Source organism: Schistocerca cancellata, chromosome 5 (genome assembly GCF_023864275.1).
Source record: "Schistocerca cancellata isolate TAMUIC-IGC-003103 chromosome 5, iqSchCanc2.1, whole genome shotgun sequence".
NCBI lineage: Eukaryota > Metazoa > Arthropoda > Insecta > Orthoptera > Acrididae > Schistocerca > Schistocerca cancellata.
In genome coordinates, this window is record NC_064630.1 from 252863922 (window position 1) to 252890671 (window position 26750).

At 44.4% G+C, this 26750-nt stretch overlaps 1 protein-coding gene across 2 annotated transcripts in view; it reads left to right on the forward strand.

Annotated features, from left to right (window-relative positions):
* The first annotated feature begins 1488 nt into the window (after nucleotides 1–1488).
* LOC126187850 (uncharacterized) overlaps nucleotides 1489–26750 on the forward strand; it is a 47377-nt gene continuing 22115 nt past the window's right edge. The window contains exon 1 of one of the 2 annotated variants that reach the window (XM_049929164.1): nucleotides 1489–1663. In XM_049929164.1, coding sequence (XP_049785121.1) covers nucleotides 1618–1663 — 46 coding nt within the window. In that variant the 5' untranslated portion in view covers nucleotides 1489–1617. The remainder of the gene's footprint in view (nucleotides 1664–26750) is intronic. The other variant, XM_049929163.1, reaches the window with a different exon arrangement.

A 26750-nucleotide genomic window follows, 5' to 3' on the forward strand; every position in this document is an offset into this window, starting at 1 on the left:
CACCCAGTCTTACAAATTTACTGTCTCTGATGGACACACGTCCAGATCATCCGCTCTCAAAACTCCGCCATTTCTCTTCCCACATCCACCACTGCTGGCGGCTCACCTCCAACTGCGCAACGCTACGTGCTGTTAACAGCCAACTGCCCAACACTACAATAGCGAATATTACAACAATGCCAACCAGCCACAGACTGCACACAGCACATCCAGTGATTTTCATACAGAGCGCTACGTGGCGTTACCAGTATAAAAACCTAAACAGCCTACTTACAGTGTGTACTAGCTATTTACGTGAATATTTTGTCGATATATGTGGATGCCATATATATTACACATCACCTCCTCCCCCTCCTTCGCCTCTCTGTCCATCTCCTTTTCCCACTCTCTCTGCTCAGCCATCCCATCCACTCGCGCACCGCTTGGATGCATTCCGGTACTACCTGCATGACTTGCCACTCCTGCATGGCAACTGAGCTGTGTGGAGTTATCAACCTTTTTCACCCCTACCCCGCACCTCTGTGGAACAGACGGAAAATAAAGTGGGTTAATATTGCATTACCGTACATTTCTGAGTTATGTTTAAAATTTCAAATCTTTAACTCATCGGGAAGATAGTTTAAAATCAATTGCAATATTTGTACTTAAATAACACGAACTTCACGTAACCTCACTCAGTTCTCCAGGAAGATAGTGCGGCGAAATGTGTGGCACACTACAGCGTCTCAAACGGAATATTACTGTGGTGTCACCGCCAGACACCACACTTGCTACGTGGGAGCTTTTAAATCGGCCGCGGTCCGCTAGTGTACGTCGAACCCGCGTGTCGCCACTGTCGTAATTGCAGACCGAGCGCCACCACACGGCAGATCTAGAGAGACGTACTAGCACTCGCCCCAGTTGTACAGCCGACGTTGCTAGCCATGGTTCACTGAGAATTACGCTCTCATTTGCCGAGACGATAGTTAGCATAGCCTTCAGCTACATTTGCTACGACCTAGCAAGGTGCCATTACCAGTATAGATATTGAGATTCTATTAATGTATCATCAAGAGCGATGTTCTACAAATGTGGATTAAAGTTAAGTATTCCAGAAGCTACGTACTTTTCTTTATAGCATTCATTACGTATCCTGTTTCAGACCTCACGCCAGCCTGCGTGAGTTTAAGCACGTGCCTTTCGGCTTCCTCGCATTGTGTCTAGGCTGTCTTGTCTAGACACAACAATTACTATCTTTCCTGCAGACGCAAAATGATATTATTTTGGTCGGTGCAGTGTTAGGTGCGCGACCGGACGTCCACCTGCGATGCAACAGTGTTTGCACAGTAAGGTGAGAGATGGCACGTGCCTTAGAGCGGAGAGCCGGCAGCGCGGTGCCAGGGGTCGGTGACGCGGAGGAACAGAGGTCACGTTGCCAGCGGAGGCCACGGGCAGTCCTTCTCAGGCAGGCTGTGGCCGGACTTGAAGCTGGTCGCCAGTTAGCGGCGCGAGCGGAGGGCGTCCATCACGGCGAGGGGTCGCCGGGTCAGGCCCGGTGCTGGCCGTGGTGCGGTCTGGGGCGGTATAAAGCGGCGGTCGCGGGCCAGCTGTTGGCAACACATCTCGGCACACCACACCATGGCGTCCGCGGCCGTCACCTGCCTCAGCCTCGCCGTGCTACTCGGTGAGTACGGGGGTGCACAGCCACTTATCCGAGCACTGTCTCTCTACCTACATCTACATACTACTGGCTCCCGACTATCCGCGTTATAGCGGACCAGAGACTGCGTGGATAATCGGAAAACACAGATAATAAGAAAAACACATTTCTTTACCGGAAACTGCTACTTACTGTTTATGTCTAAATAACAAGTACACTGCTTTTGTTCTGCTGAGTTTTGTTTATTTCAAACTAGTTTTCAGCTTATTGGTCCATCTTCAGGAAACAACTGACTAGCGCCTGGAAGAGACAATAGTTGGTAGATAACCCAATATTGTAGGCAAAGATACAATCCATTTCCGTAAACTGTTGTGCATCAAACTCGTTTCTTAACACTGAAATTACTCTTTACACAAAGGACAACAATAAACACAGTAAATAATGAAATTACACAATATTACAGTTTAAATGTTTATAAAGCTAAAGTCTGTGAAGTCTTGAAATTTTCTGAGAAACTGTTAAACTGAGCACTCTTCATGTATGTTGTACAACAATATGTATTTCAATATTGTAAATTAAACTTTAGGCAACAGGCGATATTACACACAATAATTAAAATGCACAGTCTTATATTATTACATGTTATTTTTCTGTAATACAGTAAGATTGTATATTTTAATTATTGTGTATAATATTGTCCGTTGCCTAAAGTTTAACGTACAGTGTTAAAAACATGTTCTTGCAAAACATAAATGAGGAGTAAATGGTTCAAATGGCTCTGAGCACTATGATACTTAACAGCTGAGGTCATCAGTCCCTTAGAACTTAGAACTGCTTAAACCTAATTAACCTAAGGACATCACACACATCCATGCCCGAGGCAGGGTCGAACCTGCGACCGTAGCGGTCGCGCGGTTCCAGACTGAAGCGCCTAGAACCGCTCGGCCAAATGAAGAGTACTCAGTTTAACCGTTTCTCAGTCAGTGTCAAGACCTCACAAACTTTGGCGTTATAACACCATAACCTGTAATAATGTGTAGTTTAATTATTTATTGTGTTACTATTGTCTATTCGGTAAAGAGTAATTGCAAAGTTATGAAACAGGTATGATGCACAACACTCCATGCAATTGCACTGCATCCTTGCTTATATTGTTTGGTTACCTATGAACTAAAGTCCCTTCTAGACACTGGTCAGTTGTTTCCTGAAGATGGCCCCAAAAGCCGAAAACTAGTTTGAAATAAACAAAAATCGGTGGAATAAAAAACCAATGTACTTGTTATTCAACTTTAAATATGGATTTTTTTTTACCAGGAAGTAATGGAATAATCTATTGTGTTGGCAGAAGAGCCAACATCGTGTTGCTAGAGGAGGCCGAAATGCACGCTTTTAAGCTCACGCAGGCTGGCGTGAGGTCTGGAAAATGACAATGTAATTAATATAGCCAATAAGGTACGTTGCTGCTGGAATACTTAACTTTAATCCATAATTGGAGACCATCGGTCTGAAGGTACAGGCATCACTAGTTAAATATCTATTGATAATGGCGCCTTGCTAGGTCGTAGCAAATGACGTAGCTGAAGGCTATGCTAACTATCGCCTCGGCAAATGAGAGCGTATTTGTCAGTGTAGCTTCGCTAGCAAAGTCGTCCGTACAACTGGGGCGAGTGCTAGGACGTCTCACTAGACCTGCCGTGTGGCGGCGCTCGGTCTGCAATCACTGACAGTGGCGACACGCGGGTCCGACGTATACTAGCGGACCGCAGCCGATTTAAAGGCTACCACCTAGCAAGTGTGGTGTCTGGTGGTGACACCACATAATCCATAAATAACAATGCTATTTATTGTATTTTCAAAACATACCACATGTCACAGTTGAAAGCCCATTGCTTTACTTGCGAGTTACTTATCGGACACTGACAAATAATATGCAAAATCACGCCTCAGAAATACTGCTTCCAGACACTTGTTTTCAGATCATTTTCGGGAAATAATCTCCCATTTTCCCTCTGTTTGTCATTCGCGTTTCTCCTGAGGATAGTTCTGATTTCCAGAAGACTCAGATAATCGCTATATTTATTTACTTACTTCATCTTATGCTGCTGATGACAAGCATCTCCCCGTTTGTTGGCCACATTCAGTAGATTACTGGACCAACTGTTGTCCCATCTGCTGGATGGTCGTCCAGGCAGTCGTTTCTCATGCTGTCGTCTATGTTTACAAATCTTAGCTAGTCTTGTGGGTCCAACCTTTCCCCATTATCCTTTCAATTTCATTTTCTAGTCTTCATCCATTTATTTATATCTTGTATTTCACACTCATCTCTTATTATAATATTGTTCTGTTGCCAAACGTTGTTAATCCTTGGATCTGTCTTAGTACTCTCAATTCTATTGCCGTTAACTTTTATTTCATTTTTTTCGTTTCCATTCTAGATTCTGACGCATGTGTCACAACAGAATGCACGATGATTTTATATATTTTTATTTCCTCCTCAGTTCTCATAGATTTGTTTCTCCATACAGTATTTTGCAAGCAACTAGCTACCCTTACTGCCTTTGACTTGGTTCTTCTCTTCCACGATTAACTCTTTGTAACTGGTGATTAACAATATCTAGATAATCAAAGCAAATTACTTGTTCGATTAACAGACCATCTACTTCTAATTAACAACTAAGAGGTGCTTTTGATTCTCTAAGCTTTCTATGAAATATTGTCTATATGTGAGAGAAAGCTGAGTGTATATATTGATTTCAAAAACTTTCTTCTCTTGTATAATCTACATTAGGTATCGTATTCAATTGCCGAGCAAAACTGGCTGTTGGTAGTTTGTGTTAGCGCATGTAGACAACCTCATGCAATACAAATTTAAAGTTCATGAAATGAAAAATTTTAAATAAAGAAAGTGAATCCAATTACATGCCAAAAGAAACTAACTGTGTGCTCAATGAAAACCATATAACTGAAACTGTACGAAGTAAATTATCAACGTTGCGTGTAATGAAGTGCAATGTTTGACTTTGAATATCCACAAAAATAAATTACTACTTTACCTGGAAGAAATTCTTTGAGATTACTAACACTGTGCACTGAAAATTAATCTGCTTGCTAGCACAACACCTGACAATCTCGACTAAACATTGTTCGCTCATGACTACAAGATGAAATCTGCCTTGAAATAAACGTGACTTAAATCTTTCTCAGCATGCTCTTTTTGTCTCTAGAGTACTGACGTTCTCGAAAGAAAATACGTATCAGCAGATACAGCAGCTAAAAGAAAATAAACTTCTCACTACTAACTTCTTTCTTTTTACTTGTCAGAAACAATCTGTTTGGCAGTGTGGCGTAAGCTGCAATGAAAACACGACAGAATATTTAAAATTTTGGTATGAATCATGGAGAAGGCCTGGTCACTAAAGGAAATCGTTCTCAAGAAATGAAACTCTGATTATTGACAAAGAGACCGCACAACATTAGAAGACTCTAACAATTACAAAATTCTCTCATTACCTTTAAAATGCCTCTAAAATCTTCTCCATCAGTATAAAGAACAACAAAATATTATAAATGAGTTTTCAACTCCATCATGAAGTATTCCAGATAGTTTGTTTAATATTTACAAATAAGAGATTTCATTCACTGAAAAACTTAACTGTTCGCTACCACATCTCAAATAAGAATGCCCCAGTGTTGCACAACTGACTGACTAGCAAGTCAACCATAGATAGAACTGAACACAGAGTCAAGGATCTTATTCACTACCCATGCATTGCACTCATTCATCTTTGTCCCAGTACAGTAAATGTGAATTATTTACAATAACAGAAAACATATATAAAACTTACCATATTACCATACACTTTGAATTTTTAGATGAATTTTCCAAGTTATATTATTCGGCTGTTTATTGAACGGGCGAAGTTAACTTTGCAAATTATCCTCAGTATCTGCAACCAGTACAGCATCATTAGCACAACCTACAACATTTAAGACTTTATTTCAGATTTTATATGCTGGGTCGTCTCTTACAACATCAGTTATTTGGTCCACTATCAACTTGAACAGGGGTAGGCTTAATCATTCTCCTTGTCTAATTCCTTTATGTATCATAATTTTATCTTTCAATCGTTCGTGTGTTTTAATTATAGCTTTATTACCTGTATATACAGTGTGTCCCAGGGGTCTGGTCAATATTCAGGGATACGACAGGAACCACCATTCGTAGCAAAAAGGTCCAGTAAACGTGGGCTCCAGGACGCATACATTAAGAGCTTCTTCATCTTCGACACTGTGAAACAAATATCTTCTACTGCAAGCTCTTCGCTTTCCATATTTTGGCTGGTGGTAGTAAAGACTGAAACAAGAAAAAAAGGTCCAATAAACATGGCCTCTAAAGCGCATATCTTAAGAGCTACGAGCACTTGCTCGGCAGAAGAGATGTGTTTCACATTAGCGAAAAAAGAGTACTCATGACTCTAAGGGTATGCATGTCAGCACCCATGTTTACTTGACAACTTTTTCTTGTTTTTGTCCATACTGACTTTCCTTAAAATACGGAAAGCAAATAGCCTGCTGTAGAAGAGATGTATTGCACAGCTTCGAAGATGAAGAAATGCTCATAGCTTTTAAGGATGCATTTTATAGCCCATGTTTACCTGGGACACTCTGACCATTCTTCCTGGGACACTCTGTATATCTTTGATTTTTACGATCCCCATTGACACTCTCTAGACGATTGAGTTTTGGAACATATCTTTTTTTCTAACACTATCGAAGGCTTTGATAAGTCAACAAAACATAGGCAGGCTAGTTTATTAAACTCTATGGATTTCTCCACAGTCTTACAGAGAAAATTTATTTACTCTCCTGGAAATTGAAATAAGAACACCGTGAATTCATTGTCCCAGGAAGGGGAAACTTTATTGACACATTCCTGGGGTCAGATACATCACATGATCACACTGACAGAACCACAGGCACATAGTCACAGGCAACAGAGCATGCACAATGTCGGCACTAGTACAGTGTATATCCACCTTTCGCAGCAATGCAGGCTGCTATTCTCCCATGGAGACGATCGTAGAGATGCTGGATGTAGTCCTGTGGAACGGCTTGCCATGCCATTTCCACCTGGCGCCTCAGTTGGACCAGCGTTCGTGCTGGACGTGCAGACCGCGTGATACGACGCTTCATCCAGTCCCAAACATGCTCAATGGGGGACAGATCCGGAGATCTTGCTGGCCAGGGTAGTTGACTTACACCTTCTAGAGCACGTTGGGTGGCACGGGATACATGCGGACGTGCATTCTCCTGTTGGAACAGCAAGTTCCCTTGCCGGTCTAGGAATGGTAGAACGATGGGTTCGATGACGGTTTGGATGTACCGTGCACTATTCAGTGTCCCCTCGACGATCACCAGTGGCGTACGGCCAGTGTAGGAGATCGCTCCCCACACCATGATGCCGGGTGTTGGCCCTGTGTGCCTCGGTCGTATGCAGTCCTGATTGTGGCGCTCACCTGCACGGCGCCAAACCCGCATACGACCATCATTGGCACCAAGGCAGAAGCGACTCTCATCGCTGAAGACGACACGTCTCCATTCGTCCCTCCATTCACGCCTGTCGCGACACCACTGGAGGCGGGCTGCACGATGTTGGGGCGTGAGCGGAAGACGGCCTAACGGTGTGCGGGACCGTAGCCCAGCTTCATGGAGACGGTTGCGAATGGTCCTCGCCGATACCCCAGGAGCAACAGTGTCCCTAATTTGCTGGGAAGTGGCGGTGCGGTCCCCTACGGCACTGCGTAGGATCCTACGGTCTTGGCGTGCATCCGTGCGTCGCTGCGGTCCGGTCCCAGGTCGACGGGCACGTGCACCTTCCGCCGACCACTGGCGACAACATCGATGTACTGTGGAGACCTCACGCCCCACGTGTTGAGCAATTCGACGGTACGTCCATCCGGCCTCCCGCATGCCCACTATACGCCCTCGCTCAAAGTCCGTCAACTGCACATACGGTTCACGTCCACGCTGTCGCGGCATGCTACCAGTGTTAAAGACTGCGATGGAGCTCCGTATGCCACGGCAAACTGGCTGACACTGACGGCGGCGGTGCACAAATGCTGCGCAGCTAGCGCCATTCGACGGCCAACACCGCGGTTCCTGGTGTGTCCGCTGTGCCGTGCGTGTGATCATTGCTTGTACAGCCCTCTCGCAGTGTCCGGAGCAAGTATGGTGGGTCTGACACACCGGTGTCAATGTGTTCTTTTTTCCATTTCCAGGAGTGTATTTATTCTTCACAATTTCAGCCTATTGTCTAGGAAGCTAAAGTAGGCCATACAGTCACACTTTTATCGACAGCACTAAATGTACGTGTTAATTATTTATTCCTGGGTTATAAATGTTTCGAAAGAATCAAGACGTTTGTATCTTTTGTAACTGCCTCCTTTATATGCTGTCCCGAGCTACGATGTTCGTCAAGAAATAATCATAGAGTTGACGAAGGCCAATGGCCGAAAGCTTTAATTGTGAGAGTCTTTTTGTTGTGTCTATCAGCGACTCGGCATCTTCGCTATATGGCGAGTAGCAACTTTCCTTTTCATAATATTGTTACATTCCATCCTGGATTTTCCATTGTTTGATTTAATAATCATCGATGCGCAGTTACAACGCAACCCGTCAGGGTAACTGAGAGCGCTAACGCAATGCTGCCTGGACTCGAGTAGGCGCGCCGGCCCCGTATCTAATCCGCCCGGCGGATTAACGACGAAGGCCGATGTGCCGGCCAGCCTGGATGTCGTTTTTAGACGGTTTTCCACATCCCGCTAGGTGAATACCGGGCTGTTCCCCATGTTCCGCCTCAGTTACACGGCTCGCAGACATCTGAACACATTCGCACTTTTCCATGGATTACACTTGACACAGACAGTTGGGGTACACTGATTCCGTCCTGGGGGGTACGGGGTGGCGGCAGGAAGGGCATCCGGTCACCCCTTAAACAAAAAATGGTTCAAATGGCTCTGAGCACTATGGGACTCAACATCTTAGGTCATAAGTCCCCTAGAACTTAGAACTACTTAAACCTAACTAACCTAAGGACACCACACACACCCATGCCCGAGGCAGGATTCGAACCTGCGACCGTAGCAGTCCCGCGGTTCCGGACTGCAGCGCCAGAACCGCTAGACCACCGCGGCTGGCACCCCTTAAACATTAACACGCCAAATCCGATTAACGATGGCTGACCCTGCGTAACTGCGGGACAAGGCTCAAACGATTGATGGATGCCTCGTTACAACGCATCATGAAATCATTACATCGTTTAATTTTATTTCAGTATTTCTTGCTAGGGTCCCTTTCAGCAGGAGGTACATAGTTTTGTGAGGTGCTAGTCATAATTTAACACTTCGGCATCATCCTTCAAGTTCATGGAGTGCTGCGTTACATTTGTCTTCTGTGATTCTTCCCGAATCACAGTTTACAACGAACAACACGTCATCTGCAAAAGGAATTAGGTCGCTTAGGTTACCGCTGTCTATACACTATGTGATGAAAAGTATCCGGACACCTGCCTCCACCGTCGCAAGCATACGTTCAATCAGATGCTGGAAGGTTTCTTGGGGAATGACAGCCCATTCTTCACAGAGTGCTGCACTGAGGAGAGGTATCGATGTCGGTCGGTGAGGCCTGTCACGAGGTCGGCGTTCTAAAACATCCCAAAGGTGTTCTGTAGGACTCAGGTCAGAACACTGTGCAGGTCAGCCTATTCCAGGGATGTTATTCTCGTGTAACCACTCCGCCACAGGCCTGCATTATGAACAGGTGCTCGATTGTGTTGAAAGATGCTATCACCATCCCAGAATTGCTCTTCAACAGTGGGAAGCAAGAAGGTGCTTAAAACATCAATGTAGGCCTGTGTTGTGATAGCATCACGCAAAACAAGTGGTACAAGCCCCCTCCATGAAAACACGACCATACCATAACACCGCCCCTTCCAAATTTTACTGTTGGCCCAACACACGCTGGTAGATGCCTTTCACAGGGCATTCGCCATAATCACCCCTTGCCATCGCATCGCCACATTGTGTACCGTGATTCGTCACTCCACACAACGTTTTTCGACTGTTCAATAGTCCAATGTTTACGCTCCTTACACCAAACGAGGAGTCGTTTGGCATTTACTGGCGCGATGTGTGGATTATGAGGAACCGCTCGACTATGAAATAAAAGTTTTCTCACCTGCCGCCTAACTGTAATATTACTTGCAGTGGATCCTGATGCAGTTTGGAAATCCTGTGTGATGGTCTGGATAGATGTCTGCCAATTACACATTACGACCCTCTTCAACAGTCGGCAGCGTCTGTCAGTCACGGACGTGGTCGGCCTGTACGCTTTTGTACTGTACGTGTCCCTTCAAGTTTCCACTTCACTATCACATCGGGAACAGTGGCCCTAGGGATGTTTACAGTGTTGAAATCTCGCGTACAGACGTATGACACAAGTAACACCCAGTCACCTGACCATGTTCGAAGTCCGTGAGTTCCGCGGAGCGCCCCATTCTGCTCTCTCACGATGTATGATGACTAATGAGGTCGCTGATATGGAGTACCTGGCAGTAGGCAGCAGCACAATGTACCTAATATGAAAAACGTATGTTTTGGGGGGTGTCCGGATACTTTTGATCACATAGTGTAGTGTGGTCTCCAGTTCTACGTCGAAAAACTCTGGACCACACACTGGTTCCTGCGAATAGCCTTTTGTTATGGTCTTTATCACTTCTTTTCCTGCGCATGTTAAAGACGCATGTTTCCCGTGGTAGTAGTCTCACAGGCGGTTGTACAGCGACTCTGGACACTCCGACTCCCCAAGGCGACCAGATGGAAACGGCCACCGTAGGTAATAGGTACTATTTATTTATTTCATTAACAGAACAGTGGTAATAGGTACTGTCAAATGAATTTTACCTTGCATTCTCTAGTAACAGATCAATGTATTTCAGTGCCTCGGTATGCGTGATAATGGATTTCTCGATCGCCTCATCTTCGTTGTCTCCCTCTAACGGATACACTTTGCTCAGTACATCCGCGTCACATAGCCGCTCAAATCCCGGTTCAGAGACATCGCTAATTAACCAACCGCGGATGCTTTCGTCATGTACGTCTTCGCAACTAAAAATTTCTATTCCCTTCGAAAATGTTGCTAACAATCGCACAATAATATTTGAGGCCGCATCTTTAATTCTTCAAAAATCCCCGAAAGGTAGCTAGATAATGCGCAAGCTGTGTAATCCATATGCTGATAAACGGAACATTGTTGTATATACTCCGTAAGACGCTCTTTAGTGTACGGCGGAGGGTACTCTGTACCACTGCTAGCCGTTCCCTTTCCTCTTCTTCTCGCTAATATAGCGAGACAAAAAATAGGATTACCTGCGCACATTTCTGCGTGCCCTAATCTGTTTTCTTTCGCCCCTTTTATCATCATGCGTGAAGAACGTTGGAGTGGTAGAATCGTCTTATACCATGTCGCAAATCCTGGTTTTCTGAACTTCCCTCATGGATACCAATATAAGCTCATGGAGCATTTCCGTAACTCTCTCGCACTGATCGAACCGGTCGGTAACAAATCTAGCAGCACGTCACTAAATTGTTTCAATGTCTTCTCGTAAACCAACCTGGTGTGGATCCCAAACTTTCTAGGAGTACTCAAGAATCGTTCTGTGCTGTGTTTCTTTTACAGGTTCATTAAACTTCCTTGCAAATCTTGGTCATTCGGCATCACTGCAACTGATCTTACGTGCTCGTTGCATTTAATGTCGTCTCGTTCTGATATTTAATCTGCGTCAGTGATAAAGCAGCATACCAGTAATCCTGTATCCTAACACTAAAGGGATATTTCTCTCAGCCACAATTGTTCACAATTAAGGCAAGCTGCCATTCATGAGAATTATTCAAATATTGGTACACAATTTGGCGCATATTTTTACCCTTCTTACATACGGAAGTGGCTCCGATTTTTTCGAGACGGTTAGGGTAGTTCGCTGCATGATATGTTGTTCATAATAAAGCTGACGAAGTGGCACAGTCTCTTGACAATCTAACGAAGCAGTGGTAAAGGGTAACATCGACCGACATACAAAGTATTCGAAACGAAGTAACGGTGGTTTGTGAACTCTCCATGCAGCAAGTCAGAATAATATTATGTTAGTAGCAGGCCTACATCTGATGATTAACACGGATTAGTGTAAGTACATGCAGATCACGTGATAGCTGGCAACAGATCTTAACAACATATCATCGTGACAGGAAGCTGGTATTATTCTTTTACATTAATGGCCATTAAAATTGCTTCACCAAGAAGAAATGCGTATGATAAACGGGTATTCATTGGACAAATATATTCTACTAGAACTAACATGTGATTACATTTTCACGCAATTTGGGTGTTTAGATCCTGAGAAACCAGTACCCAGCACAACCACCTCTGGCCGTAATAACGGCCTTGATACGCCGGGGAATCGAGTCAAACAGAGCTTGGATGGCGTGTACAGGTACAACTGCCCATGCAGCTTCAACACGATACCACAGTTCATCAAGAGTAGTGACTGGCGTATTGCGACGAACCAGTTGCTCGGCCACCAGTGACCAGACGTTTTCAATTGGTGAGAGATCTGGAGAATGTGCTGGCCAGGGCAGCAGTCGAGCATTTTCTGTATCCAGAAAGACCCGTACAGGACCTGCAACATGCGCTCGGGCATTGTCCTGCTGATCTACATCTACATCTACATCTACATTATTACTCTGCAATTCACATTTAAGTGCTTGGCAGAGGGTTCATCGAACCACAATCATACTATCTCTCTACCATTCCACTCCCGAACAGCGCGCAGGAAAAACGAACACCTAAATCTTTCTGTTCGAGCTCTGATTTCTCTTATTTTATTTTGATGATCATTCCTACCTACGAAAGTTGGGCTCAACAAAATATTTTCGCATTCGGAAGAGAAAGTTGGTGACTGAAATTTCGTAAATAGATCTCGCCGCGACGAAAAACGTCTTTGCTTTAATGACTTCCATCCCAACTCGCGTATCATATCTGCCACACTCTCTCCCCTATTACGTGATAATACAAAACGAGCTGCCCTTTTTTGCACCCTTTTGATGTCCTCCGTGAATCCCACCTGGTAAGAATCTCACACCGCGCAGCAATATTCTAACAGAGGACGAACGAGTGTAGTGTAAGCTGTCTCTTTAGTGGACTTGTTGAATCTTCTAAGTGTCCTGCCAATGAAACGCAACCTTTGGCTCGCCTTCCCCACAATATTATTTATGTGGTCTTTCCAACTGAAGTTGTTCGTAATTTTAACACCCAGGTACTTAGTTGAATTGACAGCCTTGAGAATTGTACTATTTATCGAGTAATCGAATTCCAACGGATTTCTTTTGGAACTCATGTGGATCACCTCACACTTTTCCTTATTTAGCGTCAACTGCCACCTGCCACACCATACAGCAATCTTTTCTAAATCGCTTTGCAACTGATACTGGACTTCGAATGGCCTTACTAGACGGTAAATTACAGCGTCATCTGCGAACAACCTAGGAGAACTGCTCAGATTGTCACCCAGGTCATTTATATAGATCAGGAACAGCAGAGGTCCCAGGACGCTTCCCTGGGGAACACCTGATATCACTTCAGTTTTACTCGATGATTTGCCGTCTATTACTACGAACTGCGACCTTCCTGACAGGAAATCACGAATCCAGTCGCACAACTGAGACGATAACCCGTAGGCCCGCAGCTTGATTAGAAGTCGCTTGTGAGGAACGGCGTCAAAAGCTTTCCGGAAATCTAGAAATACGGAATAAACTTGTGATCTCCTGTCGATAGCGGCCATTACTTCGTGCGAATAAAGAGCTATCTGCGTTGCACAAGAACGATGTTTTCTGAAACCATGCTGATTACATATCAATAGATCGTTCCTTTCGAGGTGATTCATAATGTCTGAATACAGTATGTGCTCCAAAACCCTACTGGAAACCGACGTCAATGATATAGGTCTGTAGTTCGATGGATTACTGCTATTACCCTTCTTAAACACTGGTGCGACCTGCGCTATTTTCCAATCTGTAGGTACAGATCTATCGGTGAGCGAGCGGTTGTATATGATTGCTAAGTAGGGAGCTATTGTATCAGCGTAATCTGAAAGGAACCTAATCGGTATACAATGTGGACCTGAAGACTTGCCCGTATCAAGCGATTTGAGTTGCTTCGCAACCCCTAAGGTATCTACTTCTAAGAAACTCATGCTAGCAACTGTTCGTGTTTCAAATTCTGGAACATTCCATTCGTCTTCCATGGTGAAGGAATTTCGGAAAACTGCGTTCAATAACTCCGCTTTAGCGGCACAATTGTCGGTAACAGTACCATCGGCACTGCGCAGCGAAGGTATTGACTGCGTCTTGCCGCTTGTGTACTTTACATACGACCAGAATTTCTTCGGATTTTCTACCAAATTTCGAGACAATGTTTCGTTGTGGAAACTATTAAAGGCATCTCGCATTGAAGTCCGTGCCAAATTTCGGGCGTCTGTAAATTTTAGCCAATCTTCGGGATTTCGCGTTCTTCTGAACTTTGCATGCTTTTTCCGTTGCCTCTGCAACAGCGTTCGGACCTGTTTTGTGTACCATGGAGGATCAGTTGCATCTCTTACCAGTTTATGAGGTATGAATCTCTCAATTGCTGTTGCTACTATCTCTTTGAATTTGAGCCACATCTCGTCTACATTTGCATAGTCAGTTCGGAAGGAATGGAGATTGTCTCTTAGGAAGGCTTCTAGTGACACTTTATCCGCTTTTTTAAATAAAATTATTTTGCGTTTGTTTCTGGTTGATTTGGAAGAAACGGTATTGAGCCTAGCTACAACGACCTTGTGATCACTAATCCCTGTATCAGTCATGATGCTCTCTATTAGCTCTGGATTGTTTGTGGCTATGAGGTCAAGTGTCTTTTCGCAACCATTTACAATTCGCGTGGGTTCGTGGACTAACTGCTCGAAATAATTTACGGAGAAAGCATTTAGGACAATCTCGGAAGATTTTTTCAGCCTACCACCGGTTTCGAACAAGTATTTCTGCCAACATATCGAGGGAAGGTTGAAGTCCCCACCAACTATAACCGTATGAGTGGGGTATTTATTTGTTATGAGACTCAAATTTTCTCTGAACTGTTCAGCAACTATATCATCGGAGTCTGGGGGTCGGTAGAAGGAGCCAATTATTAACTTAGTTCGGCTGTTAAGTATAACCTCCACCCATACCAATTCACACGGAGTATCTACTTCGACGTCAATACAAGATAAACCATTACTGACAGACACAAACACTCCACCACCAACTCTGCCTAATCTATCTTTCCTGAACACCGTCTGAGACTTCGTAAAAATTTCTGCAGAACTTATTTCAGGCTTTAGCCAGCTTTCTGTACCTATAACGATTTGAGCTTCTGTGCTTTCTATTAGCGCTTGAAGCTCAGGGACTTTGCCAGCACAACTACAACAATTTACAACTACAATTCCCACTGTTGCTTGATCCAAGCACGTCCTGTTTTGCCATGCACCCTTTGAGATTGCAGCCCACCCCGTACTTTCCCGAGGCCTTCTAACCTAAAAAACCGCCCAGTCCACGAATCCATGCTACACAGCCTCCGCTACCCGTGTAGCCGCCAGCTGAGTGTAGTGAACTCCTGACCTATTCGGCGGAACCCGAAACCCCAACACCCTATGGCGCAAGTCAAGGAATCTGCAGCCAACACGGTCGCAAAACCGTCTGATCCTCTGATTCAGACCCTCCACCCGGCTCTGCACCAAAGGTCCGCAGTCGGTTCTGTCAACAATGCTGCAGATGGTGATCTCTGCCTTCATCCCGTAAGCAAGACCGGCAGCCTTCACCAAATCAGATAGCCGCTGAAATCCAGAGAGAATTTCCTCAGATCCAAAGCGACACACGTCATTAACGCCGACATGTGCCACCACTTGCAGCTGGCTGCACCCTGTGCTCTTCATGGCATCCGGAAGGACCCTTTCCACATCAGGAATGACTCCACCCGGAATGCACACGGAGTGCACACTGGATTTCTTCCCCTCCTTAGCCACCATATCCCTAAGGGGCCCCATTACGCACCTAACATTGGAGCTCCCAACTACCAATAAGCCCACCCTCTGCGATTGCCAGGATCTTGAAGGCTGAGAATCATCCTCTGAAACAGGGCAGGCAGCTGCATCTGGCTCAGCCAGAGACAGTACCTGAAACCTGTTTGTCAGACGCACCGGGGAGGCTTTCTGATCAGCCTCCGGGGACGTCTTTTGCTGCCTGCCACGCCTTGGAACGACCTCCCAATCAACCACAGGCGAGGGCTCAGCCCCACTGCGAGCAGCAACCGGGGCAACCACAGCGGCAGACAAATCTGGGGACAGACGGGACGAGGTTGGCATCCCCGTGATACCCAAGTCCGGCTCCCCACAATGGTGCCCATTGGCAACAGCCTCAAGCTGCGCGACCGAAGTCAGCGCCGGCTGCAGCTGTGAGCGAAGGGATGCCATCTCAGCCTTCATCCGAGCACAGCAATCACAGTCCCTGTCCATTCTAATCGATGTTGAACAACAGTTCCTGAAACACGAGTGCCTAGATAACGCAAGGGAAACACGCAAAGTATGTATGAACTAACCTGTACAAATGCCTAACGACTGCGCTACAATCTGCCTGAATTTACGATTACAGTAACTAAAACTGAAAATTACACCTCCTATACGAAACTCACACGCAATTTAAGTAAGAGTCTACGAAGTAAACACAGAAAAGAAGCTATATACGTATCTTTCTGCGCTGTCGATGTGCACCAACTGCAGGGAGCACACTGGCTGTGACCAACCGACACTGGCCGTTCAAAACAAAAACAGAAGACAGACGACTACGGGAATTTACACTGTTCAGGTACTAAAGCGAGACGCTACAACTCTCAAATACTATAATACGCCCGAAATTTATTAATTAAACAATGCAAGTACCCAAAACACGCAAAGAAATTAAGAATTAAGCTGTGTAACAAATAAGTAAGCTAGGAGTATACGACTTGCTGCTGGCAGCTGCTTATCCAACGCCGGCAGGGTTTCGCAGGGGTCGAATGAAGGGTAGAGCCACGGGTCGTAAAACATCTGAAATGTAACGTCCACTATTCAAAGTGAACAAGAGGTGACCGAGACGTGTAACCAATGGCACCCCATACCATCACGCCGGGTGATACGCCAGTATGGCGATGACGAATACACGCTTCCATTGTGCGTTCACCACGATGTCGCCAAACACGGATGCGACCATCATGATGCTGTAAACAGAACCTGGATTCATCCGAGAAAATGACGTTCTGCCATTCGTGCACCCAGGTTCGTCGTTGAGTACACCATCGCAGGCGCTCCTGTCTGTGATGCAGCGTCAAGGGTAACCGCAGCCATGGTCTCCGAGCTGATAGTCCATGCTGCTGCAAACGTCGTCGAACTGTTCGTGCAGATGGTTGTTGTCTTGTAAACATCCCCATCTGTTAGCTCAGGGATCGAGACGTGGCTGCACGGTCCGTTATAGCCATGCGGATAAGATGCCTGTCATCTCGACTGCTGGTGATACGAGGCCGTTGGGATCCAGCACGGCGTTCCGTATTACCCTCCTGAACCCACCGATTCCATATTCTGCTAACAGTCACTGGATCTCGACCAACGCGAGCAGCAATGTCGCGATACGATAAACCGCAATCGCGATAGGCTACAATCCGACCTTTATCAAAGTCTCAACGTGATGCACGCATTTCTCCTCCTTACACGAGGCATCACAACAACGTTTCACCAGGCAACGCCGGTCAACTGCTGTTTGTGTATGAGAAATCGGTTGGAAATTTTCCTCATGTCAGCACGTTGTAGGTGTCGCCACCGGCGCCAACCTTATGTGAATGCTCTGAAAAGCTAATCATTTGCATATCACCGTATCTTCTTCCTGTCGGTTAAATTTCGCGTCTGTAGCTCGTCATCTTCGTGGTGTAGCAATTTTAATGGCCAGTAGTGTAGATTATTGAGGGAAAAAGCATAAATAACAATACAAATTCACTAATTTGTCGTGGGATGATGCTGCAAGTTTAACTTCAGTTTTGCAGTGCTTTCCAAACGCTAAGGCAGTACGTAGATATGGCACAACTGCGTGACACGGTCCTTGTTCTGGCACAGATGTTCCCCGTTGTAGCAGACTCTGAATCGTATGTGCGGGTTAGAAGCTCTTAAAATGTATGAAATTATTTTGTAAGCTGTCGCATTTTCTGAGACGAGGATAAAAGTGTATTGGTGAGAAATTAATTTTACAATTTCCTTGGTCTCTTGCTCGAAGAATATCTGATTTAAATGACGTTGTGATGTAACGTTGCACAAACAAGTTAGATAGACAGTGACACCTGTTCTGTGGAGATGACTGGCACGGTGGCCATGTTGGAAGCATATCCTTATTTTGATTGGAATGCATCATCTGACGCATGCCCAGTAGGTAAATCGCGACCTTCTGGTTCAAATGGTTCAAATGGCTCTGAGCTCTATGGGACTTAACTTCTGAGGTCATCAGTCCCCTACAACTTAGAACTACTTAAACCTAACTAACCTAAGGACATCACACACATCCATGCCCGAGGCAGGATTCGAACCTGCGACCGTAGCAGTCGCGCGGTTCCAGACTGTAGCGCCTAGAACCGCTAGGCCACTCCGGCCGGCCGATCTTCTGGAGAGTGTATGTTGCAGATCACAGTAGTGGAGAATTCGGATAAGGCTGAATCGCCGCAAAAACTGCCACAGGTTCAGCACCTCATCCTCAAACTGACTACGACAATGAGTCACGTTATGTATAGTTGCCGCCCTCCCTATCCCCGCGCATGCCCCATTCTCCTCTTACATGCCTTAGTTCCCAACGATCAAAACTCTTTATTACAGTTTAGGTAAAGCTATCATTAACCCGAAAGTTGGTGTGAAGGTCGCAGTGCTTAATTAGCCATGATTGGAAGTGGTACGCCGTTGCGTTCCTGCGGCTTCTGAACTGACTTTCTCGGACTGCTATAGCAGGACCTACAGTTTAAGTGGACTTCGAACCACAGTTTAACTCGCCATTTTTCACAAACACAAATTATTACAATTTACAACTGGGTTTTCTTTTTGGTGTTTGGTGAAGGACTCGATTTGAATATTGTGTATGGTTGAATGCGCTTCCGATGCTGATCAGTATCATATTAAGCAATATAAGAATAGTGTAATATTTTATATCACACTGATTTATTGTATAAGCGTCTCACGAGATAAGTCAATGAAGGAAACAAGGAGACACATAAATTTTACAACTAATGTAAGAATTATTTATGAATCTAAATTTCAGCGGCGTTGAAATTTATCTACAGTCTACAGTTTAATTATAAAACGATAGTTAACATTATTTTTAAATAAAATTGTGCTTGCACCTAATAATCCTGCAATAACGATATACCCTCCGACAGTAACTACTGATGTGAAAAATGTCGAGATGCACCGTGTTTCAGTGTCCACGTTAAACTGTAGGTACGCTCTAAAACCAGCTGGGCTAAGTCAGTTCAGAGGTCGGAAGAAGACAACAGCTAATCATCTCTAATAATAGCACTGTGCATAACAAAACATTGTGATTCTTCGGGCCAAACTTCGGGTTACTGTATTTGTGGTTCAAATGGCTCTGAGGACTGTGGGACTTAACTTCTGAGGTCATCAGTCCCCTAGAACTTAGAACTACTTAAACCTAACTAACCTAAGGACATCACACACATCCATGCCTGAAACAGGATTCGAAGCTGCGACCATAGCGGTCGCACGGTTCCAGACTGAAGCGCCTGGAACCGCTCGGCCACTTCGGCCGGCTACTTTATTTATCATAAGATAATTCGCACTAGCAGCACACACAATTTGAAACTTTAGAAACACAAAATCATAAAAATAAAACATAATGTTATTGTAAGCTATGCAATTTTACACTATATTTGGAAGTCTAATGCCATCAAACAGCGTCAGATTCGGTTGCCTCGATTAGTTCTTTCATTGGTCTTTGGTAATTCCTTGCTGGCCACTCTTGCAGTACGTGCAGCGCATTTTTCTTACATTCCTTTCAGTCATACGTCGCAGAAATTAATACACTTAATGGATGGAGACGGCCCTAGCCCGTCCGTAGTTCGGAGCGAGCACTGCATTGGCACCTCCCCCACCCCCCTTCGCCTCCTTTCCATCCCCCACAATTAATGTTGAAGTTAGGTTGTGTAGTTAGTCCAGCTGTAGTATTCAAAAATTTATTGGGACATTAATTTAGTTTTATATTTTAACAGTAACACATTTTATAGAATCGCCATTTATCTCACATACTACACAAAAGAAACTATAGTTCGTCATCCAATTTTAAAAATAATAGAATTTTTGAGAGAAAACCTATTTCCCGAATTTTAGTATTCGAAAAGTCCTTGACAATATTGTCACGTAAAAGAATGTGTAATTAGATGAATGACGAACACTAGTTTCACTTAACGAAGGTTTATTCAGCACTTGCAAATACAAGAGCGCGGACCCAACTGCCTCCGGCCAGAACACGTACGGTATATATACACTTACAGAACATTCAAGCACAATGATTCTTTTCATTTATGGATACTTCTAGACTGTACTCGAACCGAATATAGACATTAAAATTTTACAGTATAGCGGAGTGTTGAACTCACGACCTCCATGCAACAGTCTACTTTCATACCCACTACTCCACGGAGACTGTGCTCTGCAATTTCTTCTGCGACAATATCAGTAATTTCAGTTCAGCTCGAAGAGGGTTGAATCGAACAAGTGAAACACGAGTATTTGGAGGCGTGTCACTCATACAAAAACGATCTGTTGCCCGTGTTTACATGTCAATTTAGTTCAAAAATGTAGTGGTTTTATGTATTAATAATGAGCTTAGTGATAGATTTTGGGCTCAGCGTTGGGCACTGGATAAGTGCCCCCAATGGCAGTGTGAATAGAATAACAAGATTTCCGATGTGGAGAAATAGCACACCAGTTGCGGTAAGAAACAATTTTTAACGCTACTAGTGTGCTATTTCTTCGCATCGACATTGTTCAAAAACAACTGCTGAAAATGATGAGCAAAAATCTAAATGGAAAGATTAGTCTTTGTGGAGAGAAGTGACGACTAATCGGCACTTCTCGCTACCAAGAGAAACTGCACCACTCATTGTTGGCACTACAGGCTAAGTCGACATGAAGTGTTCCGGACAAAGCCGATATGTGACAAAACCGAATGACAGACCCATTGGGCACCTTTTAGTGTCCCATTTACATGCAGTTACCATTGTTATCAAAGTGGTTATCGCCAATTTTTGCTCTAAGGAAGATAGGCAAGCTTCTAACTTGTTGGTGTACAGAATATCTAAAAATGAATCAAATGTACAGCTCTAAAAGCGGCAGTATATTTACAATATGAAGTCGATATTTCCAAAGGCCTGTACGTCGATATTTTTCCGTCGACATATCGATACCTTTTTCCTTTGTTTCGAGAGCCGATAATTATAGTTTTTTAAATATTAATGTATCGGATTCCCGATATTTTTATAACATCAAGAGTCCTTTTCTCGAAGCAGCAAACTCAAAAGTCCAACATCTGCTGCACAAGTGTCGTTTGCTGAGGGCATATCGAAATCTGTTACCGAAACACAGACTTAAATCTACAGAATGGATGAGTAGTCCCCGTGCCCCTGTAGCCCCTGTTTAGTAGCAAAAGCTGGTATGCAGAATAGCAGCTAAATTAGTTCTTATCAGTTGTTGAAATCAGATGATGGAATTCATGTTTACATGTTTTCGCAGTCGAAGTCGCATTCGCTTTTTAATTTTTAGCCTTGGGAGATGTGAGCGGTCATAGTTACACTATTGAGGAGCGCTTAGTTACAAGTGTGTGGGTGGACGACCGATAACACACCGGGCAGGCAATAGCACAGATTATGGGAGCATTCCAGGAAAGATTTAATAAGGCTCCAAAGCGGAAGACAACACTTCCGATTTGGGAAAGAGGTGCTTTTGCTTTTGGCCAGAGTCTCTGCTTCTGTTGATTAAAATCAAATGAAGTGGACACTTAAACGTGCTTCAGAACTCGGTATATTGTGGATAACAATGTGAGATCACGTGAAGAGAGACCTTAAGGTCAGACTTTTCCGACCGACATTCGTAAACGAGTTATCGGATATAGATCGGAATGAGCGCATTTTAGCACGTCGTGCTTCGTTCTCCAATGCAGTGAAACGTGCTAAGATTCTGTTTTCAGATGACTACGCCATTTATCGCAGCTCACGTGGCAAAATTATTGTCGTTTGAATCAAAGAGAAACGTCATTACACAGTCGAATTGGAAAGGAACCTGCCTCACGTGATATGGTCAGCGATGACATCACATCTGCTTGGACCCCACTTTTATTTAAGAGACTGTGGATGGTGAAAATTATTTACACATGTTACAAAAATGTTTAATACCTCTGCTTAAGGAAAGCGTCCTTACAGAACGCATATGGCTGCAGCAAGACGAAGCGCCTCACTCGATATTAGCGGGTACTGGGACCTCTGGTCCAACCTGTAGATAGTAAGCTGAATGGCCTTATACAGCAGCAGAGATGCCAGTAGTAGTCCAATAGTCCAAAGCAAAGTCAGAGCGAGATCGAAAACAAATATCAAGCGACGTGTCCAGTTTGTCGGGCGTTCAGCGAGCAGCTCAGTTATTAAACAGAGAACGGCTGGCACTGCCCGCCGCCGGGACGCCTCTGTCGCGTCATGGGTAAAGCTCTGCACAGGAAGAGCATTAGTCCAGATCCAGCGCCACACCACTTTGTCATTAGGCAGATGGGACGAGGCCCACCACATGTTGTTGTTGTTATGGTCTTCAGTCCTGAGACTGGTTTGATGCAGCTCTCCATGCTACTCTATCCTGTGCAAGCCCCTTCATCTCCCAGTACCTACTTCAGCCTACATCCTTCTGAATCTGCTTAGTGTATTCATCTCTTTTTCCCTCTACGATTTTTACCCTCCACGCTGCCCTACAATACTAAATTAGTGACCCCTTGATGCCTCAGAACATGTCCTTTTCTCGCCGGTCCCTTCTTCTTCTCAAATTGTGCCACAAACTCCTCTTCTCCCCAATTCTATTCAATACCTCCTCATTAGTTATGTGATCTACCCACGTAATCTTCAGCATTCTACTGTAGCACCACATTTCGAAAGCTTCTATTCTCTTCTTGTCCAAACTATTTATCGTCCATGTTTCACTTCCATACATGGCTACACTCCATACAAATACTTTCAGAAATGACTTCCTGACACTTAAATCTATACTCGATGTTAACAAATTTATCTTCTTCAGAAACGCTTTCCTTCCCATTGCCAGTCTACATTTTATATCCTCTCTACTCCGACCATCGTCAGTTATTTTGCTCCCCAAATAGCAAAACTCCTTTACTACTTTAAATGTCTCATTCCCTGATCTAATTCCCTCAGCATCACCCGACTTAATTCGACTACATTCCATTATCCTCGTTTTGCTTTTGTTGATGTTCATCTTATACCCTCCTTTCAAGACACTGTACATTCCGTTCAACTGCTCTTCCAAGTCCTTTGCTGTCTCTGACAGAATTACAATGTCATCGGCGAACCTCAAAGTTTTTATTTCTTCTCCATGGATTTTAATACCTACTCCAAACTTTTCTTTCGTTTCATTTACTGCTTGCTCGATATACAGATTGAATAGCATCGGGGAGAGGCAACAACCCTGTCTCAGTCCCTTCCCAACCACTGTTTCCCTTTCATGTCCCTCGACTCTTATAACTGCCATCTGGTTTCTGTACAAATTGTAAATAGCCTTTCGCACCCTGTATTTTACCCCTGCCACCTTCAGGATTTGCCCAAATTCGCTAGCGCCACCGTCTACATCTATATATATATTCTACAAGCCATGGCAGAGGGTACTTCCCATTGTACCACACATTATGGCTTCTTCTCGTCCCGTTCATGTTTCCTCAAACGCCTCTCTACGGACTGTAAGAAATCTAATCTTGTCTTCGCGACCCTTAAGGGAGCGAAACCTAGGGGTTTGTAGGATAGTCGCCAGGCACGGTGGCCGAGCGGTTCTAGGCGCTACTGTCTGGAACCCCGCGACCGCTACGGTCGCAGGTTCGAATCCTGCCTCGGGCATGGATGTGTGTGATGTCCTTAGGTTAGTTAGGTTTAAGCAGTTCTAATTTCTAGGGAACTGATGACCGTAGAAGTTAAGTCCCATAGTGCTCAGAGCCATTTGAACCATTTGTAGGATAGTCCTGGATCGATCAACAAGTTCGTTCTAGAAATAGTAGTTTCTCGCGGCGTAGTTTGCATCTATCTTCAAGCGTCTGCCAGTTTCGTTCTTTCAGCATTTGTGTGTCACCCTTCCATGGATCACAGACACCTCTGAACCTTTGACCATCTGTGCTGACCTCCATTGTAAGTTTTCAATATCCTCTGTTATAGTCCCACCCGGTACAGGTCCCGCTCACTTGAGTAATATTCTATGATGTGTCGCACGACTGTTTTGTGTGCAGTCTCTTCTGTAGACTGATCGCGTTTCCATAGCATTCTACCACTGATACGACGTCTGCCTCCTGTTTTACCTACGGCTGCGCCTATGTGACCGTTTCACTTCATATCCCTATTAATTGATACATCCAGCTTTTGTACGAGCTGGCCGATTTCAGTTGTGACTTCAGGCAGGCTCTGCTACGCGGAGCGTCGTCTGCTGCGTCATCTGTGCCTGGACTCTAGCGACCAGACAGACGATAGCAACACAAATATTGTGTTTCGTTGAGTTCAAAAGCGTAACTTGTGTCCGGAGTTCCTCAAAACCAAGAAGCACATATCTTCATGTATTTCCATAACAGATGAGGATGCAGGTGAGAACAGACACCATGAAGATATTAATGATAAATAATGTAAAGAAGTCCGTACAGAACTCAGCATTTTTGAAAATAGAAACCGAGTGAATGTAACTAATGACGATGGCACAAAGGTGCTGAAACTTGAAACTTCCTGGCAGATTAAAACTGTGTGCCCGACCGAGACTCGAACTCGGGACCTTTGCCTTTCGCGGGCAAGTGCTTTACCATCTGAGCTACCGAAGCACGACTCACGCCCGGTCTCACAGCTTTACTTCTGCCAGTATCTCATCTCCTACCTTCCAAACTTTACAGAAGCTCTCCTCCGAACCTTGCAGAACTAGCACTCCTGAAAGAAAGGGCGTGAGTCGTGCTTCGGTAGCTCAGATGGTAGAGCACTTGCCCGCGAAAGGCAAAGGTCCCGAGTTCGAGTCTCGGTCGGGCACACAGTTTTAATCTGCCAGGAAGTTTCATATCAGCGCACACTCCGCTGCAGAGTGAAAATCTCATTTTGTGCTGAAACTTGTTTCGACAATAAAAAACAGCTGTTTCCAGAAGAGCCAGAACTGAATACCCATAACTGAATCTATATGCACGGATACTGTTAGAGCTTTAAACTGAACCACGTTCACATATTTCTCGTTTATATAAAAGCGTCTGTATCAATTGTGGGTACAATTTTATGCTGTTTTTACTTCTACGTTGTCATTTATTTGTCTGTCCCTGTAGCAGTGTCTCATTCACTAAACTAATTTACACAACATCACCTATCTTAATTCGTCAACAATCAGCACTCAACTTTCTTTTATTGATATTCATCTTGTACCCTCCTTTAAAAACATTACCACTTCATTCCATTGATCTTCCAAGTCCTTTGTAACCTCTGACAGAATTGCAATGTCATAGACGAGCCAGAAATTCATTTGTAAGTGCATAGGTTTCCGTTTTCTTTGCAACAGTTAGCTACAACTTCCAGATACATCTCTACATAGTCGCCACTCCGATTTAGACATCGATCGGAGCTTTGTACCAACTTTCCAATACCCTTGTCAGAGAAGGCAGCCATCCGTGCTTTACAATTTTCTACGCTGGACTGCAGGTCGTAGTCTGTACCAAAATGTTGTCTTCGTAGCCCGCCAGTCATGTGAGCAGAGATGAAAGTAAGAGGTAGGCAAATCCGGGCCGTATGGTGGGTGATCAAGGTACCCGAACTTGGCGGCAGACACTATTTTCTAGGCATCTTTAGGCACTCACTGCTTGTTCAGAACGGAGAAGAGCGACGTGACTCTGTCTACGGACATAATAGGGACACTGCTCAACTCACATGTGCAAAGCTCTATCAGATTTTCACTGTGGTTTTTCGCGACCGATCGCTCCTGGTTTTCCGAATAGCCCTCGTAAAATAACTGTAACTGAATAAACAGTCGCAGTAGATACAAAGAATGCCCACTGCAAGCGCGGCCAAAACGTTTGTTTTGTCACTGATGTTTATTACAATATGATTTGATACCATTCTCAGCTTTTATGTTAATTAAAGGCTTCATTTCATCTCTATGAATTTTAATTCCATTTTTAAATTGCTGCTTTGTTTTCTATCCAACTTGATCAATGTCAGTACTGAATAACACGGGTGACAGGCTGTAAACCTGTCTCACTTCTTTACCAACTACTGTGCCCCTTTCGTACCTGCAGTCCATTTCTTCTAGAAACAGCTGATAACACTTCGCTTTGTATATTCCATCTCTGATAACTACAGAATTTCAAAGACTGTAGTCCAATCAGCATCTTCAAAAGCACCTGTTGGCTTCTGTGTGCGGTTCTTCAGTTGACATATGTTTGATTATTTTCCCGACTTTTCGCCAACACGAGTGGTTGGCATTTTCAAAGCTTCACCCTCTAGCGGTGGACTGGAGTCTAGCTCGTGGCCGCGGATAATACACACCTGGAAATTGAAATAAGAGCACCGTGAATTCATTGTCCCAGGAAGGGGAAACTTTATTGACACATTCCTGGGGTCAGATACATCATATGATCACACTGACAGAACCACAGGCACATAGACACAGGCAACAGAGCATGCACAATGTCGGCACTAG